The 20256-nt window shown below is 40.3% G+C and overlaps 1 protein-coding gene across 1 annotated transcript; it reads left to right on the forward strand.

Annotated features, from left to right (window-relative positions):
- The first annotated feature begins 646 nt into the window (after window positions 1-646).
- CDH5 (cadherin 5) lies at window positions 647-18292 on the forward strand. Its single transcript, XM_083370310.1, has 11 exons — window positions 647-1020; window positions 2779-3067; window positions 6430-6546; window positions 7956-8123; window positions 8350-8537; window positions 9186-9439; window positions 11305-11435; window positions 12214-12341; window positions 13643-13751; window positions 14530-14775; window positions 17231-18292. Exons 1-11 carry the CDS (start codon window positions 829-831, stop codon window positions 17740-17742), a joined length of 2334 nt encoding a protein of 777 aa, XP_083226436.1. The 5' UTR covers window positions 647-828; the 3' UTR covers window positions 17743-18292.
- Window positions 18293-20256: the final 1964 nt, after the last annotated feature.

Consider the following 20256-nt stretch of genomic DNA (forward strand, 5'->3'; position numbering starts at 1 on the left):
TGCCATCTCTCGTGTTCTTTCCTGCATACCATTACAATGCATAATAAACCATCATCCCCTCTAATAGCAGTTCTCAGCACATGACAAAGAAGTTAAATGTTTGCCCCTACCAACAGTTCAAAAGTCCCTTCAGCACAGATGTTTCTGGATAAAAGGAAACATACAAAACTCTATTTCTTTTGTACTTGATTTTTTTTTAAAGTGAAAAGGTCCTAATTTGTAAACATGATCTGTTTAAAACCGATGAGATGTGTTTTGTATTTGGATAGCTTCCTCGAAATGGAAAACATTGTGTGAGAGAAAATGTTCCTACTTCCCATTAATGCATTTTCAGGTCAACTATAATTTTTTAAATATATGGAATAAAGGTCCCCACTTTGCTTTTTCCTCAGAACTGAAGAATCGTCTTGGATGGCAAGCAAAATGTCCTCAAGGAAAAACAAAATGCAGCTACTTTTATAGTATAGGGTTTTCTCTTTCAGCGTGTAAGAGCATCTGTCTTTTTCTGCTAAGCTAAGTAGATTGGACCAGGTTAGCCTTTGAATGACATACCATCGAAGAATCACAAGAAATAGGCTAGTCCAGGGGTTTTCAAACCTGGCCCTTGTATTTGTATTCCTGGCTGAGGAATTCTGGGAGTTGAAGTCCACAAGTCTTAAAAGGGTCAAGTTTGAAGACCCCTGGGTTAGACCTTGGAAACAGACTGGGACCAATAATCTTTGATAACCCTGATAACAGTGTGCCGTTATCCAAAAAATGTTGAGCCCATGTAGTCAGCAGATGGTTTTTTTCAAACACAGGAGTTTCCAAGATCATTGAACCACAAAGATGGCAAGCTGCTTTTGCTTCCTCCTCCTCCTCATTTTCTTGATACCGACTTCTTCTGGTGTGCATGGAGACCATTTCTCAAAGTCAAAGACCAATGATAACTTGCACAAGCGAATGAAAAGAGAATGGATCTGGAATAAAATGCATATTCCTGAAGAGCAAAATGGGACTTTGCCTCATCATGTTGGAAAGGTATGCATGGATTTGGTGATGGTCAATTAGTAGTCACCCACCCAAGAGGCCCCTGGTGGGCCAGGAGTCTGATAGTTTTAGGTGTGCTGTATTTGTGCTAGAAACTTTTCTAAGCAAACATTCCTGTTAAAACCATGAACACTCCTCTTTTTAATATACCTTTTCCAGCTTTGCAACAGGTGACATTTTTGCCCCATGAAGGGCCTCTCAGTAAACTCTGAATGCATTCAGCTCTGAAAGCCCATCCTCAGAATGTCAAGGAGACAGTGGAAATAAGAGCCTTTCTTGAACATTATATATAAAAGGCTTTTTTGGGGGGGGGGGATGATCCAATAACAAACATAAGGGGGGCGAAGCATTTGGAAGAAGAGAAAAGGAATGCTCTGCAGCCTACACAGCTGACTTAACTTAGCTGATAGTTCTTATTCCAAGTGTCCACTTAGACAACATTTCTGATCTCAAAAGACCTCGCCTCTTTGTTTTAGCAATCTAACCCATCTCAAATAAAGCGGCAAGAAGAAAAACATGCATGCAGCCATTAAAAAACAGCTAAACAAAACCTTTTGCTAGCTAGGGTGATTTGCTAACTTACCTAGTAAGTTCAAAAGGTTCCATTCTAATGTAGATATTTCTGCGTGTCTCAAGTCTCATAGAGACGCTGAGGAAAGCTACATTTTCAAGATAAATCTAACAAGATAGCATTCTTAAATTTGGACCAAGACTTGAATATACTATTTACATTGTATTTGATCAATTATATATTAAACTTTTTGTACAAAATTTTATGAAGCTTAATAGAACTATATAAGAGCAGTAATGTTGTTTATTATTTATTGATTATATAGGTATAACTAAGCACAGTACAGATGTAGAAGAAATGGGTAGTTGAAACAATATTATATTCCCATTCATCATACCTTTAAACTAAAAAAATCCATAACTTATAATGATAATCTCCAAACATTTAAATGAATTTACAGTACTTTTTGTATGAAAAAGAATCATTTTGGTGCTTTTTAAAGCTTTTTAAAAATTTCTCCTTGAACTCACTGTGGTTTCTAAATTTGTAAATCTCTTTGAATTGCCAATGTTTCTGCATCAATATGACCTAAAATCTGATCAGTTCTTCACATATGTCCTAAAGCTAGATAAAGAGACTCCAGTTAAACCAATGACTCCAAAACATTAAATTTGTTCATTGATTTACTGAGGGAAAATTATCCACATTTGGGCCAACAGCTAAGAATTTCCTGGAAAACAGAAAAAGAATAAGTAGAACATTGATTCCAGAAATGGCACAGGAGTATCTCTAGAAACTAGAAATCAAACAACTATGCAGAAAGCTGAGGTGCTGTGACCCGGGGTGGAACTATGAAATTCTCAAACAGTTAGACTGACAGAAAATAATTTGAATAATAATTTGAAAAATGGGCAGCAAATACATTGAATAATAATAGCACTTAGACTATATAACGCTTCAATGCCCTCTCTAAGCAGTTTTCAGGGTCAGCATATTTGCCCCCAACAATCTGGGTCCTCTTTTTTACCCACCATGGAAGGATGGAAAGCTAGGTCAACCTTGAGCCAGTGAGAATCGAACTGCTGGCAGTTGGCAGAATTAGCCTGCAATACTGCATTCTAACCACTTTATTTTAACATAATGAAATGTTAAAGAATAGATGTGCTGATTTTTGTATTATTATTATTACGTTGTCACATCTTTTAGAAGTGATTTCCTCACATACTTATGCATTCTAGATCACCTCAACTATCAAGAATCCCAATGCCAAATATGTTCTTGAAGGGGAAGGTGCTGGGACTTTGTTCAGAGTTGATGAATTTACTGGAGATGTCTCTGTGAGTGAAAGGCTGGACCGAGAGAAGAAAGCTGAATATGAGCTCACAGCTCTGATTTATAATCGTGTTACCAACCTGCAATTGGAGGAGCCATCCAAATTCCGGATCATCGTACATGATATTAATGACAACGCCCCAGTATTTGTTCAAAAGGTGTTTAATGGTTCAGTGGTAGAAATGTCACCACTAGGTAAGGTTTATTTTTCTCCTAATTTTGAAGCAAGAATGTCTAAAATCTCATATCACATCGCTGAATTAATACTTCAGTAAAAAAAAAACCAATCTGAAATCCATGCCTGGCTTCTTAATGCTCAATACATGAACAAATGAAAGCTTTTTGTTCAGATTTGTTTCTGGACCACAGTAAGATACATGGGAAAATCCCATTGCCAATGAAAATTAAATGAGCGTTAGGGTTAGCAACAGGATTAGAGTTAGGGTTAGGGTTAATTCTACAGGAATTCAGAGAGCAAAATGGACATCACCAATGGATTCATAGAGCATCAGTATGATTAGGAGAGTGTTGATTTTTCAACCCACCCTACCTAGGTTTCCTAGTAAAATACCATGGGAAAATCCCATTGAGGTGCAAATCCACTTAAGGTTAGGTTTCCATGAACTTGGAGAGAAAAATGAACATTGTCAATGGATTCGTAGCACGTTAATATGCTTAGGAGGGTGCTGACCTTTTGAGCCCACCCTATTTACATTTCCTGGTAAAATACATGGAAAAATCCCATTGGTGACAAATCCACTTAGGGCTAGGGTTAGGTCTCCAGGAATTTGGAGAGCAAACTGGAAACTTTCAATGGACTCGTAGCACATCAATATGCTTAGAAAGGTGTCGACTTTTTGAGCCTGCCCTATCTACATTTCCTGGTAAAATACAAGAGAAAATCCCATTGGTGGAAAATTCACTTAGGTTTATGTTTAAGTCTATGCTCTGGTGTTTGAGTCCTACTACCTCATGACAGTGTGAGCTCTCATCACTTGCCTCAACTCCTGCCAACCTAGCAGTTGGAAAGCATGGAACAGCTCTCTGTGTTTCTCCATATGCTTTTCTCTATGGCACGAATTCATGCTCACCACATACATGACTGCAGAAACGTCTTCAGACAGCACTGGCTCATTGGTTTCATGAAACAGAGATGAGCACCGCCCCCTAGAGTTGGACACACCTTGCAGAGTAAAACTTGCAGGGATTCTTTTTTTTTTAACCTTGCCATATTAAAAGTCTTTAATATATTCATGCCATGATCTAGAATAGGGGGAGGTAAAGGAGAGAAGACCCAAGCAGAAGATAATATTGGTCCATTAGTGGGTGAAAGTGGCAAGAAGGTGACAAGCAACAGGGAGAAAGCAGAACTATTTAAGTCGTTTTTTTTGCATCTGTCTTTACACAAAGGGAAAAAACAGACCAACCTATCAAAAATAGTGCCACAAAAAACAGAATAGAAACACAAGTTAAGATAGGCAAGAAAATGGTAAGGGAGCACCTGTCCAGTCTAGACGAGTTTAAATCACCAGGACCAGATGGATTACACCCCAAGGTTCTCAAGGAACTGGCAGATGTGATCTCAGAACCACCGAACTATATTTTTCAAAGATCCTGGAGCACTGGGGAACTACCAGAGGATTGGAAAAGAGCTGATGTAGTTCCCATATTCAAAAAAGAAAAAAATGGATCCAGGAAATTACAGACCTATCAGCCTGACCTCAATACCTGGGAAGATTCTGGAAAAGATAATCAAACAACAAATCAGCAAGCACCTAGAGGCAAACAAAGTTATTACTAAAAGCTAACATGGGTTTGTCAAAAACAGATCATGCCAGACAAAACTTATTGCATTCTTTGCCCAAGTGACAAAATTAGTGGATCAGAGGAATTGTTGTTGTTAGCTGCGAAGTCGTGTCCGACTCATCGCGACCCTATGGACAACGTTCCTCCAGGCCTTCCTGTCTTCCACCATCTTCTGGAGTCCATTTAAGCTCACGCCTACTGCTTCAGTGACTCCATCCAGCCACCTCATTCTCTGTCGTCCCCTTCTTCTATTGCCCTCGATCTTTCCCAGCATTAGGCTCTTCTCCAGTGAGTCCTTCTTTCTCATTAGGTGGCCAAAGTATTTGAGTTTTAGCTTCAAGATCTGGCCTTCTAAAGAGCAGTCAGGATTGATCTCCTCTAGGACTGACCGGTTTGATCGCCTTGCAGTCCAAGGGACTCGCAGGAGTCTTCTCCAGCATTCAGAGGAATGCTGTGGATATAATTTACTTGGACTTCAGTAAGGCATTTGATAAAGTAGATCACAACCTTCTACTTGATAAGATAGAAAAATGAGGGCTAGACAAAATCACCACCAGATGGATTTGTAGCTGGCTGACTGGCCGTACTCAGTGTGTGGTCCTCAATGGAACTGCATCTACATGGAGGGAAGTATTTAGTGAGGTGCCCCAGGGCTCTGTTCTGGACCCAGTGCTCTTCAACATCTTCATCAACGATTTGGACAAAGGGATAAATGGGGAACTCATCAAATTTGCACACGACACCAAGCTGGCAGGAACAGCCAACACTCCAGAAAATAGGCTTAAGATACAGGAGGATCTGGACAGACTTGGACACTGGGCGCTATCTAACAAAATGAAATTCAATGGTGAAAAAAGTAAGGTTCTACATTTAGGCAAGAAAAACCAAATGTACAGGTATAGTATAGGGGGTACCTTGCTCAATAGTAGTAACTGTGAGAGGGATCTCGGAGTCCTAGTGGACAATCACTTAAATATGAGCCAGAAGTGTACTGCAGCTGGTAAAAAAGCCAACACAGTGCTAGGCTGCATTAACAGAGGGATAGAATCAAGATCACGTGAAGTATTAATACCACTTTACAATGCCTTGGTAAGGCCACACTTGGAATACTGCATCCAGTTTTGGTCACCACAATGTATAAAAAGATGTTGAGACTCTTGAAAGAGTACAGAGAAGAGCAACAAAGATGATTAGGGGACTGGAGACTAAAACATATAAGGAACGGCTGCTGGAATTAGGTAGGTCTAGTTGAATGAAGAGAAGGATGAGGGGGGACATGATAGCAGTGTTCCAATATCTCAGGGGCTGTCACAAAGAGGAGGGACTCAAGCTATTCTCCAAAGTGCCCAAAGGCAGGACAAGAAGCAATGGATGGAACCTAATCAAGAAGAGAAGCAACCTAGAACTAAGGAGAAACTACCTCACAGATAGAACAATTAATCAGTGGAACAACCTGCCTCCAGAAGTGGTGAATGCTCCAACACTGGAAGTTTTTAAGAAGAGACTGGACAGCCATTTGTCCGAAATGGTATAGGGTTTCCTGCCTGAGTAGGGGGTTGGACTAGATGACCTCCAAGGTCCCTTCCAACTTATTTATTATTATTATTAAGATCTGAGGGGATCACCTGGCATCCTTGTATTTCTATTTTCACTGCTAATCTCCTTAGTCTTCTGTTGACCCAAGAAGTTTCAAACAATTCAAATATACTTGTTATTTTTCATTCTGTTTCTCTCTGTCTCTCTCTCTTTAGGAACATCTGTCACCAAAGTGACAGCTGTGGATGCTGATGATCCAACCCTTCATGGTCATGCAGATGTTTTCTACGAAGTTACTGATGGCAAAAACTACTTCAGAATAGACAACTCAGGTACAGAATCCCCTCATAAATAGTTTGTACAAGAACAAGCAAACACAACTGTCTGTGGTATTTTTCTGCCCGATCAAAGAACAAAATGGCATCTATTCTCTTTTCTATATAGAACAGATTGCTGAGTAGGTTGTTATTATTTAAATTATGTGTTTAACTCACTAACAGCTGGCTGAGGTACACTTCATGGCTGACCGAGAAGGTATATTCCCTGTCATATCTGAGGTGACTAGCCATATTTGCATTCTAAGTCTGGGAAACCTATTGATGCTTTTCAAGACTTTTGAGTGTTCTATCTCCTTTAAATGCAGAGGATAATAGACTTCTATAAACCCAAAAAGTCCTCTAAACATTTTTCACTGAAAGTTAAAATCCGTTCTGAGAGACTTTTAACTAAAAAACGCAGGACAAAATGTCCCAAAGGTGTTTTTTTCCAAAAGACAACTGGACTTCCTTGGTGTTTTCTTTGAAAATGTTTTGCTTCTCTTCCAAGAAGCTTCTTAAGTTCAGAGAACCATGACCTGGATCATTGAGAATCTGATGGACAAAATGTTTTTAATAAATATATTCTAAGTGAAAGAATTATGGCCATTTCAGGACAATTTTCTTAAAAGAATTCATCTTAGCAACAAATACCAATCAAACCTAGCTGCTTTTTAGAGCTTTTGAGTAAGTGCTATCATCACTGTCAATTTTTAGTGACCCTATGAATAGATTCTCTGTCAAATATCTGTCTTCAGCTTAGCCTCCTGGTTCTTTCAATGATGCCTTCATTATTGCCATAATTAGGTCCAGCCACATAGCTGCTGTCCCTCCCTCCCCTTATTCTTTTTCTTTCGATTTTTTAAAGCATTTTGGATTTCTCAAGAGAAGTGGAACTTCTCGTGATATGTCAAATGTATAATAGTAATTGCACAGCCATTAGTACTCCACATGAGAATCTCAGCTTAATTTATTCTTTGATCCATTTGTTTGTTTTCCAGGCTGACCAAAAATCTTCTCCAGTACCAAAGCTCAAATGGATCTTTCTATCTTTTTCAAAGATATATGAGAGAGAAAGATGATAGAGAGAGGGGGGTGGGGTGGGTGGGAGGGAGGGAGATGACTGAGGGATGATAGAGATAGAGATGGAGATGGAGAGAGACAGAGAGAGAGAGAGTTGAAGATAAAGATGGAGATGGGGATGGAGATGGAGAGAAATGGAGATAGAGAAAGAGAGATATTCCCAGCTTCATTCAAGCCAAACTTTCACATTCATAGACCATCACAGGAACAACCATTGCCTGAAGAATTTTAATCTTTGGGCTTTGTTATTTTAACCACTAGTAGTAAAGGTTAAACTCTATTGGGGGGGAAATAGTGGAAGTGACAAAATAAGCAAACCCTTGTATTTTCTTTTTATTGTAAAGGAACCATCTACACAGCTGTCCCTGACTTGGATAGAGAACAAAAGGCTACTTATACCATTCGGGTGAAAGCAAGGGACGGCAAGGGTCTACACGCTGAAGAATTGGGCACTACTACTGTCATCATTAAATTAATTGACATCAATGACAATTTCCCAACATTTAAGCAAAGTGAGTTTTGCAAATCTGAAAATGCTCTATCTTTATTTCTGCAGACTCCAATTAATATAACATACAAAAATGCAATGCTTTGTTATTGCTGAGGAACTGAACATTGGAATGTTTTCTTTAAAAATATGGACTGGAAAAATGCAAGTCTCCCACATTACATTTATCTCTTGTTTATCATTGAAAACCTTACCTGAAATATCAGTTTTTCTGTGAACATCTTTTTCAGAAAATTTCACTTTCGAAGTCCCTGAAAATGTCAGTTTGACTGGTGAAGTTGGTAGGTTAAAAGTAGAGGACATCGATGAGCCACAAAACAGGGACACCAAGTATAGCTTTCGCCAAGGGAATTACCAAGACACCTTCAAAATTATACCAAATCGCTACACAAATGAAGGAGTAATTCAACCTACAAAGGTATTGTTTTTGAAACTCAATTGAATTTGTGTCTTGGGATATTTATACATTGCCAGTTGGAATTAGGTCCACCTGAAATATCATCATCATCATCATCATTGTTGCTGTTTAGCTGTTACAACATTAGTAAATATGCAAGTGAGATGGGTGGGAAGGAAGGAAGGAAGGAAGGAAGGAAGGAAGGAAGGAAGGAAGGAAGGTTTTTCTAACAAAAAAAAACAATGGGGAAGCCAGCAGGAAATCAGAAGTCACTCCTTCCTGATCCCACTGCTTTTTTGTCTGCCCTTGATAATACTGAATGAAACATCTCTGAAATAATGAGTTAACAGGGCATAAGATATATCAATTAAAACAGCTCAAAGTAAATAGCCCTTTAGTACAAAGTGGGTAATTGTAAGATAATCTCTTACAAGGGAGTTCCAAATAATATAGACCACTACACAGAGGTGGAAGTGTTCAGCTATATTTGTGTATTTTCAATCCAAATTTCAATTAAAAATGAATTAAATTTAATTTTTGACCTGAGTCACATGCTTCGAAGAGAGTAACTCAAAGTCTCATCTCAAAAACGTTTTCCCCCACCCCAAAAAAGCAATACAAGCCAATCACTTGCCTTTGTGAACTGAACATTTCTACATTTTCATTTAGCCCTTGGACTTTGAAAAGATATCTGAATACAGGTTTGTGGTTGAAGCTACTGACGCCAATATCAACTACGCATATTCTACACGGAAGGATCTTGAGAACCTTGCAAGCGTAATTATCAAAGTTATTGATGTTGATGAACCTCCAGTTTTCACCCAGCCTTCCTATACATTCACTGTCCAAGAAGAAGGTGCAACGAAGATATCCATTGGATGCGTTTCTGCAAGTGACCCTGATAGAGCCAGGCGGAAAATAAGGTAATGAAAAATGAACTGATCATATCATAAAAGTGTCTTCTGAATCTTTAAAAAAAAGCATAGAGAATCATTGCCCTAATGTGGCAACTTTAGCTGACTGGATTCTAATATATGAGCTTGAGGAATAAATCTTCTGAATTGCAACTTAACGTATGGTCCTGATCCTTTGTGCCTGACTTAATGTCAGCTAAAGTTCAATACTAAATTAGCACTAGATAAGAGTCAACAGAATTCCAGAAAGGTTGGATTCAGACTATTTGTGGAGTTGTAATAACTCTAAGTTGATGATGCACTTAACTCCACTGATCTTTGGTAGATCAGTCATTACCATTAGGAACCAAAAATCAACAGCGCCTGATTGTCATCCAATTAATTGGATGATATGGAAAGTGACATACAGTAGAACCCCTTAAGTGGCTTGTCTGAATGTTGCTTTTTGTATTGGGATTTTATGCTTCTAAGCCACCCGGAGTCCGTGGGAGTGATATATGTTTTCTGAGGTTTTCGCGGGTGTTCGTATGTGGATCTTTGGTTATTCGGGTTTTTCCCCGCGTAGAACTAAAGGTGTAGGGGCGACATTTCGACGGAATCCCATCCGTCATCATCAGGCTAGTGGCTTCTGCTTCCTTCTTCTGGGAGAAGCATGTGGCTGTTTGTTCCTCTTTTTTAAACTGCCAGAGGGGGTGTGTTCTGTGGGTGGAGGTGTGCTCTGATTGGGTGGGGGAGTAAGTGTGTTCTGATTGGGTGGGAGTGTGTTTTGAATGGTGGGTGTGTTCTGATTGGGTGGGGGGGGTGTTTTGAGTGGATGGGCTGGTCTCAGCTGCCAGCCTTAGACCTGAGCTGGTGAGTTGTGCGGCTTCGTGTTTGTGGTGGTGCCATGTTTTTATAGTGGGTGTCAGTTTGCTTATTGTGTGGTTTGGAGGGGTTTAAAGTGGCTGATGTTGCAGCTGTAGTTAGGTTTCTGTTTTGTGGTTGTGCCTCGTTATCATTGTGGGTTCGGATTTGCTTTTTGAATGGTTGTGTGGTGGTGATTGACAGACGAGTCCCAACCACCAAGAATGATAGACCCAAACTCATGATAACACCACATGACATCACCACCACACAACCATTCAAGACCCATCCACTCAAAACACAACCCCACCCAATCAGAACACACCCACCATTCAAAACACACTCCCACCCAATCAGAACACACTTACTCCCCCACCCAATCAGAGCACACCTCCACCCACAGAACACACCCCCTCTGGCAGTTTAAAAAAGAGGAACAAACAGCCACATGCTTCTCCCAGAAGAAGGAAGCAGAAGCCACTAGCCTGATGATGACGGATGGGATTCCGTCGAAACGTCGCCCCTACACCTTTAGTTCTACGCGGGGAAAAACCCGAATAACCAAAGATCCATATATATATATATATATATATATATATATATATATATATATATATATATATATATATATATATATATATATATATATATATAATTTAGAATTATTGAAGAGTCAAATTGCAAGAGGTTTTCATTCTTTTCTTCTTTTTGCCCTTTTAAAAAGGTATTTATGTACAATGTTGAAAAGAAATAGAGATGATATTCACACATTCTCTTAGACTGGCCAACAGTGGAGTAAAGTAGTTCATACTCAGAGTGTTATAGCAAAAATAAAGCCACTGTTCTGGCATGTTTTGTCAATTAGACCAACACCTTATGTCATCACAATGTCTATATTTCTTTTGGCATAACATTTTGTGAGCTATTTTACCATATCATTGCAGGCTTACCTTTCCTTGTCTTGTGTAAATTCAGCCAATCTTATGAGGCCTAGTAATATTAAGTTGACTTTTTTTATATTCCCACTGTAGTTACCATATCTTAAGGTCCACTTCTTTTGAAATAAGTACCACTGGGTGTATTTTTGCCACAAAGCGTCTGGACAGAGAAGAATACTCCTGGCATAACATAACTGTCGCGGCCAATGAGCTGGATCAAAACAGTATGTATTTCCCTGTATCATCTATATGTTGATTAGTGCATCACCCCTACTGCTTTTCAGTTCCTTTCAGTTACAAATGGAGTAAATACATATCAACGAACAATCAGATTGTGCAACACTTTGGATATGAAAAAGAAATGTGCTTTTGACAGCATAGTAGCACTCATGAAGCAGCTATTGGCAGTTCCTTAAACCAGACAGACTTTTTCCTGGAAAAACACCACATCTGTACAGGGCAGATATCCAAACATCTGGGACAAGATTCCATTGCTTGAAGGAATTACAAACAGATGTTGCATGACCACATGATCTTTAAAAGCATTTTCCTCTTTGAATCTGAAGCACTGCACAGCCCTAATAAATAGCTACCTGTTCTAAACATTGCAGCTAATTGCCTGTAATTTGCAATAAATAGGAAAATCCAACACTCTTTTAACCACTTCTGAAGTAACTTTTAAATCAACTATAAACCGGGGACATAGTCTTAAGCAAGCTCAGTAGAGAGGTTTGCTTCATAACAATCAAATAATGGGGAGCACCAATAGGAGTTTTAAGAACTTATTTTAAACTGAATCAGATGATTTTGTTTCATATTATCAACAATGATCTGCAGTAACTCTCCAGGGATTTTGAACCAGCCTAGTTCCTAGTCTCATCTGGAAATACTAGATGGACAATTTGGAATCCGGGGATCTTCATGTACTTTTCATTATAATATGGTATGGATGTGTTTGACTCTAATTTGTTTCAGAATGATAACCAGTTGTTTTTTTTTCAGAAAAGATAATTCCCAGATTAGAAACCCATGTACCAGTTTATATTAAAGTTAAGGATATAAATGACAATGCCCCAGAATTTGCTTTTCCATATGACCCACGTGTATGTGAAAATGCTGCACCTGGACAGGTAAAATTTCAGAAAAAAATGTTGTTTCTACTTACTTTCAGCATTCTACAGTTGATTAAAGAACCCACAGGTTCCTCAGTGTCTCTCTTGAAAAAACAAACTTAATCTCTAAAACTATCTTCACTACCACTTGGCCTTTAACTGGCATAGCATACAAGGTCACTAGTTTTTGATATTAAAGAAAGACTGTTAACCCTATTGCATTTTGACTGGTCTTATCAAAGGGATACATGGCTGAGTTGATGTGGGCCTTGAGATCCAAAAGTATCATAGGATTATAAAATCAGGAATTCAAATGTATTTATATGTCAGGAGAGGACACACTAGGACTGAAATCCTAGCTTTTATTTTTCTACCATTTCATGGTGATGGACTTCTTGCTTTGCCCTTCCACACTATTATTTGGAAGGCAGCTGTGCACCAAGTTTACATAATAGTCTTGGCTGATCTAAGCCTTAGTTTCTTCCCTTGCCAGCTTCATTCCTGGCACAGTGAGACATGCATGTAAAAGAGTTAGGCCTATAGAGAAGATTCCCTCAAGTCTAGCTTGTCTGCAGGTGACTCTATGCCCATGTAGTGTCTTGGCAATGATATGCAAGAAGTTTGTCATTGTCTTATTCTAGGATCCTTTTTCAAGTTCCTAGTGTAGCCTACAGCTCTGAGATTTTCTGCTGGTCTCCCATTTAAGTCATAACCCTGTTGATTTTCCTAAGATCAGCCAATGCTGATGCTAATGTCATGCATGTGGCATTGTGTCTCCTTAATAGCTATCTGTGTGAAGGCATCACAAAATGCTATGTAGGTATAATTGAGTTTCCTGGTGCATAAATACCTGATTATAGCTCAGTTCACAAACCCTAATGTATTTATTTTATTTAGCTTTCATTTAGCATATTGCCTGAATTCAGTCAGTGGTAGTTTGTAAATACAATATATCACACCATAAATCATGTAAACCGTCATTTATGGTGTGATGTATTCGGTAGCTTTAGCCAATTATGGTTTATTAAACAAATTGTGGTAAATGCAATATGTATATTAAGTCTACAGATGGGATTTCTCCTTTGATGTTCTACTGCTATGTTTCGCTTCATAGAATATATCACAGGAGACAGTTTCTGCTATCAATGCACGAATAGCTTCCAAGACATGTTACCCAGAGTAGAATTATTCAAAGGGGTTATTCGGGTTTTTGTTAACAAGACCAAACCATGCCTTTGATGAGGGCACTGCCTTTGTTATATAATCCCCATAGATTTGTTGAAAATAATGGAGTATATCATATTTTTATATTCATAAAGGTGATCACAAGAATTTCTGCTACGGACAAGGATGAAGTGTCACCCAATGTGAAATTCACGTATTTCCTGACTTCTGAAGACAGCAACTTTACCCTCACTGACAACCATGGTGTGTTTCTGTGGAATACGTGCAATGAAAATAGGAGTCTCATTGGCAATAAGAATTTTAAGATTGTTTGCCAGTTAACAGAAATAACAATGAAACAGATCTGATAACCCCCAAAGTTCCACTAAAAAAGCTTACTGTCCAAAAAAGGGTAGCACAAACATTTTAGCCCTATCATCCTTGTAATCTCCATAGCTTATTCCAACCCACTATAGCTCAACCCCTTCAAAGTGGGAGATTTTGCATTTCTAATGCATTAAGGCAGGGTTACGCAGCTTGTTCCCCCAATTATCTGGAGAACCACTAGATGTCCCCCAAATGGGCAAATCTGATTTAATTTTAGCCATGGGAGAGGGAGAATCAGCAGGGAGAGATGTGCTGGATTTTGAAAGTTGGGAATTGAAGAAGCGAGACCAATCCAATCCCCCTTTTCATCTCACCATTCAGCTGAAATTTAGCAGCAAAACAGTCCAATTTGGTGGCAAAGTAGCCAAAAGCCTTAGTTTTGAAGGAAAGTGAAACAAAATAAGATGTTACCATGAAACTTCAAAGACCCAATCTATAGGTGCTAAGAGCTACAAATGGGTTATTGGAGGTCCTATCCAGCTTGCCAGTTGGTCGTGCTAAGTTAAGAAGTTCCTAGAATGGGAATGGTCTCTCCTTTGACCCATAAGTTGAGTTCCATAACTGATTATTGGAGCAGATATTATGTGTGGTAGCTGGAAACCCCTTAAAACAGTACCTTTTTGATCATTCAACTGCATGCTATTGCATTCTCCAGATAACACTGCAAATGTCACCGTCAAGTTTGGACAGTTCAACCGAGAGCTACTCAAAACTCATCTCTTGCCTATCATCATCTCCGACAATGAGAAACCACCACAGACCAGCACCAACACTCTTACCATCCGGGTTTGCCAATGTGACAAGGAAGGCAGCTTCACTCTTTGTGATGAGTCAGCGAAGCTAGTGGGAGTCGGCATCCAAGTGTTGGTGACCATCTTTATCTGCATCTTTACCATCCTTGGTAAATCAATCTTCGCCTCTCTTTGCTTCTCCCTGTCCACTTCGAATGGGAGAGCAGGGTGGAAGGAAACTTAATTGAAGTAGCAACCAATGTGATGGGGGTTTTCTTCCTATCAAAATTAATTTGGCCCTGCAGAATTCATAAATTCATAAAAGAGCCAAATAAAAAGCAAGAGGGTTGTGTTTAAAAAAAAAGCAATAATCATAATAAAATAAAAAAATCTTGTTACCAGAGGCAACGCAGCTAATATAAACTGAGCAAATAAAAATGCCTTAACATGGTTTCAGAAGGTTAACCAAGATGATATTTGAAGGCCTTCTGGTACTTAGTAATGCTGTTCTTCAAATGACTTGGCAATTTCTTAGACTTTTCTTCCCCTGCAAAAAAAAAGAGGAGTTTCTGCTTTTTTCCCTTATTGTCAGGCTACGTAAGGATTCCTTTGGAATTTTTCCAACTTTCCGAGTCTTTCAGGGGATAGAAGAACCTGGTGCTTCTGCTTTCTCCTGTTCTTTGAAACGTCCTTGACAGGCCTCACTTGAGATTGGAATTTGACTGAAGCCTATAAACCTGGGAGGCTGCAGGTCACAAGAGAGAGACAGTGCCAGGGTAAATCAGCTGTGCACAGAAACTCCTGGGCAAAAAACGATCTGCTACATTCACACGAACATGCCCATTCCCTTCCCTTCAGGAAGAAATGTCAAAATAAATTCTCTTTCACCAAAGTGAAATAGTACCAGTGGAAAAACTTCAGGACCGTTAAAAAAAATAGAATAAAACTCCTGTAAAGGTAAAGGTTCCCCCGCACATGCGTGCTAGTTGTTTCCAACTCTAGGGGCCGGTGCTCATCTCCGTTTCAAAGCCGAAGAGCCAGCACTTGTCCGAGGACGTCTCCGTGGTCATGTGGCCGGCATGACTAGACACCAAAGGCGCACGGAACGCTGTTACCTTCCCACCGGAGTGGTCCCTATTTTTCTACTTGCATTTTTACGTGCTTTCGAACTGCTAGGTTGGCAGAAGCTGGGATGAGTAACAGGCGCTCACTCTGTTACGCGGCACTCGGGATTTGACCCACCAAACTGCTGAGCTTCTGATCGACAAGCTCAGCGTCCTAACTCATTGAGCCACCGCGTCCCTTAAAACTCCTGTAATGGTATATAAAAATGACCTTGAGGGACAAGGGAAGAGATGCCGCATAGGAAACGGTCAGACAGGTGAGGTGGGAGTGTCCCCAGTGACTTAACTCTCGGGAGGAAAAACCCTAGGGAGGACCTGTCCTAATGGATCAGGTGGTTAAAGGTGGAAGAGATGGGTACTTCGGATTTGCAAGCTTGATGTCAACCCTCCCAAGTAAGCCAGGACAGGAAGCATGACATAAAGCTAATTCTACTTTATTGTAAGGCTACAATAACAGAATATTGTAAATCCAAAGGAACAAACTTCCCACAACCACTTTTACAGCTTGATTCGTCAGGGCAGGTTTCTTCCTCTGACGGTTATGTCACTGGGGGCTCCACCCTCTCGTGTGATCTTTTCCCCTCGATTCTCAAGGTCATTCTCACATACCGTTACAACTCCATAGAGATTGCACCAAAGGCAACTCACTCAGTCACCTTAAAATGGCTCATATGCTATCTTGGCCCAGGCCCTGTGGTCTTCAGAAATTTGCTGAAGGCTAGCAAGGATGGGGCCATTCAAACTCAAGGGAGAGCTGTGCAACAGGTCAAGCGTAGTGACAGAGAAGCAGTGGTGGGATTCAAATCGGTGAACCACCGGTTCTCTGTGTGGATGCTGCTTCCGGAAGTCCATTCTGGGCCTGGGCAACAAAAAATTAGCTACCGGTTCTGCCAAAGTGGTGCGAACTGGCTGAATCCCACCACTGCAGAGAAGGTATGCCTCCCAGATCCCATCCAATGAAAATGCTAAGCCATTGTATTCAAACCCAACTATTTCATGTCAAAAGATAGGCAACCACACTTGAAATTGGCTAGATGGAAGATTGTTTTTCCAGTGAGACCGGTATATCAGGGCAACCTGGTCTACCCCAAATATGGGACGGACCATACTGCTTCTGCTTTCGCCTTTCAGCCCCAATCTAGGAGCCTTCACAAGCAATTGCTTCTGTGACAGACTATTTGTGTGTTAAATTTAAATTTACCGACAAAGAATTAAAGGGAGACTAGTATAGCTATTTTGAGGTATTTAGCTCTCATCAGCTAGCCATACCCTTCTGAGATTCGAACCCGGGCTGCTTGCATGTTAGGCCACAGGCTCTCCTTGCTTTGTCAGCTATACCAAGGGGGAGATTAAGTAGAATCTTAGGTGGAAAATATTCAATTCCCATCATAGTGAAAAGGTCTGGAAAAGAATCAAGGAATCAAAGAGTCGCAGAATCAAAATAATAGGAATAGGTTATGTTTACCATTCATCTACATTTTTCCCCATATTTTTTTTACAGCATTAACTATGCTGCTGATAGTCTGGAGGAGGAGGCACAAGAAAGATCTCAGTGTTCTCAAGAAGAATGTAGAAGAGATCCATGAGCAGCTGGTGGCCTACGATGAAGAAGGCGGTGGTGAAATGGACACCACCAGTTATGATGTCTCAGTTCTCAATTCAGTCCGGCAGAGAGGGCTACTATGCCCCAGAATGCCTTTGGAGGACTCACCTTGCAATTATTCCCAGAAACAAAAGATCCCTGAGAATGGACTTTCAGGCATTGGAGAGATGGGCATTATGATTGAGATGAAAAAAGATGAAGCAGATAATGATGGAGATATGTTGCCCTATGATACCCTCCACATATTTGGCTATGAAGGGGCCGAGTCTATTGCGGAATCTCTAAGCTCCTTGGGTTCAGGGTCCTCAGACTTGGATTTTGATTATGATTTTCTCAATGATTGGGGTCCCAGATTTAAGATGCTGGCAGAGCTTTATGGGCTGGAACCTAATGGAGACCTGGTCTACTGAAGGGTAGTCAATGGCAGATCATCCCATTGAGGGTGCATGGTGGTGCAGTGGTTAGAATGCAGTACTGCAGGCTATTTCTGCTGACTGCCAGCTGCCTGCAGTTTAGCAGTTCGATCCTGACCAGCTCAAGGTTGACTCAGCCTTCCATCCTTCCGAGGTCTGTAAAATGAGGACCCAGATTGTTGGGGCCAGTATGCTGACTCTGTAAACTGCTTAGGGCTGTAAAGCACTGTGAAGCGGTATATAAGTCTAAGTGCTGTTGCTACCCCAACCCTGTGCATTAACAGTAAAACTGACTGTTCAATCTTTTATGCATTCCTCATACAAAAAAAATCTGATTTTTACATATTTTCAGAGCAGAGATAACCCATGTGAAACAAGCTTTAAACAAAATCAGGTCTGTAGATATTTTTTTAAAAAAAAATGGAATGCCATTGTACTGAGGGATTAAAAATGTTTCTCATATAGAAATCCAACGTTTAAATATTTTTAAAGCATTGTCGTTCTTGCCTGTTATAAGAAAGCTTAGATGGTGTCTTGTTTGTCCTGATTGTTGCAGCTATTCTAATTAAATGTATTTTTAGTTACAATCATTTATTGAATGAATTATCTCAACAGCCCTGTTATACTTTTATATATTTGTTACTGGTGGTAATGAACAACTGGTGAAGGACTGGGATCTGAACTCATGTAAAAAGATTCAGGTCCCAAATCAAAATCTCTATTAAAGGTACCAAAAGATCAGAAGACCACGGTCCATTATGGACCACACCCCTTGGAAATCAGAGCAGGACAACAAAAATCCCTCACTAACACTGATGCCATCAAAACCTATCCATTGTTTTAGATGTGGGGTCCTTGGTGCTCTCTGAGCTGGGTGGTTTTCTTCCCAACGTTTCATTACCAAACTAGATAACATCATCAGTTCTAAGAGGGAGTAGGCTCTGGGTAGTAAAACATCTGCAAGAAAACCATCAAGTTCAGAGAACGCCAAAAAAAAACCACAGTTAACCCTGAGCTACAAATATTCTCTTCCAATGTTTTAGATCTCACGTATTCACTTTAACACCCTGTTACACGGTTTTTACTTAAGACACCCATTTTTACTCATTAAAAAAAGCTACATTTTCCAGCACATCTAAACCATTTCAGCTGCTGCAGGAAACTACACCAACTGAACAGCCTCATTAACTGTGAAACTATCTTAGTTATTTTCCTCTTGCAAATTACTTTTTCCTTACAGGTACTGTAAAATGCGGTATTTTCTTATGAGATTGTTGGCACGTGGGGTACAATAGCTAATAATGTGATCATTTTTTTTTTAACTTTCTAGTCCGCTGAATACGTCCCATGGCTTCACTTGTAAATGTTGCTAATTCATCATGGGACAGTACAGGACTTATTCCCTCTCCTTCAGATATCTGAGAATTGCAAATCTCTGAGAATTGGGACCTCCTAAGCTAATTATTAGGAGTAAGAAGCCCCAGGCATGTAGGGAGATCTGCCCCAAAGAAGAGGGAGTCAAGCGACTCTCCAAAGTGCCCGAAAAGGCAGGACAAGAAGCAACGGATGGAAACTAACCAAGGAGAGAAGCAACCTAGAACTAAGGAGGAATTTCCTGACAGTTAGAACAAATAATCAACCTGCCTCCAGAAGCTGTGAATGCTCCAACTCTGGAAGTTTTTAAGAAGAGATTAGACAACCATTTGTCTAAAATGGTGTAGGATTTCCTGCCTGAGCAGGGGGTTGGACTAGATGACTTCCAAGGTCCCATCCGACTTTACTATTATGATTATGGCACAGCGAGGTTTCTGATACTGCTCAGAATATCCTTGCTCTCCCTGTCGGACTCTTCCATTTTAGGACGTGAGTAATGAGGTAAAGGGGACGCGGTGGCTCAGTGGGTTAGGACGCTGAGCTTGTCGATCAGAAGGTCGGCAGTTTGGCGGGTCGAATCCCGAGTGCCGCGTAACAGAGTGAGCGTCTATTACTTGTCCCAGCTTCTGCCAACCTAGCAGTTCAAAAGCATGTAAAAATGCAAGTAGAAAAATAGGGACTACTACGGTGGGAAGGTAACAGCGTTCCGTGCGCCTTTGGCGTCTAGTCATGCCGGCCACATGACCACGGAGATGTCCTTGGACAAGCGCTGGCTCTTCGGCTTTGAAACGGAGATGAGCACCGGCCCCTAGAGTCGGAAACGACTGGCACGCATGTGCGGGGGGACCTTTACCTTCACCTTTTAATGAGGTAAAGAAAAGCAGAAGAAGGAAAAGCCATAACACAGCTTTGCTTTTCTTTGCTTTGCTTTCTGGATTGTGTTTGTAAACAGAAGGATAAGCAAATCAGCAGCAACCTTGGAGATGAGGAGGTAGAAAAATAGATTAGATATCCAACCAAATTGATTACAATAGAAGGCTGAGCCAGCTTGGTCTAGTGGCTAAGGCAGGGGTCTTCAAACTTGGCAACTTGGCAGCCTGGCTGGCTGAGGAATTCTGGGAGTTGAAGTCCACAAGT

This window comes from Vipera ursinii (genome assembly GCF_947247035.1).
Source record: "Vipera ursinii genome assembly, chromosome: 10".
Classification (NCBI taxonomy): domain Eukaryota; kingdom Metazoa; phylum Chordata; class Lepidosauria; order Squamata; family Viperidae; genus Vipera; species Vipera ursinii.

Bases quoted from the DNA above. Each gene is read 5' to 3' on its own strand.
- CDH5 (XM_083370310.1), top strand. From the start codon at position 829: ATGGCAAGCTGCTTTTGCTTCCTCCTCCTCCTCATTTTCTTGATACCG. The intron at 3,068-6,429 runs GTAAGGTTTATT...CTCTCTCTTTAG, and splicing joins GGTAGAAATGTCACCACTAG to GAACATCTGTCACCAAAGTG. The intron at 8,124-8,349 runs GTGAGTTTTGCA...CATCTTTTTCAG, and splicing joins TTTCCCAACATTTAAGCAAA to AAAATTTCACTTTCGAAGTC.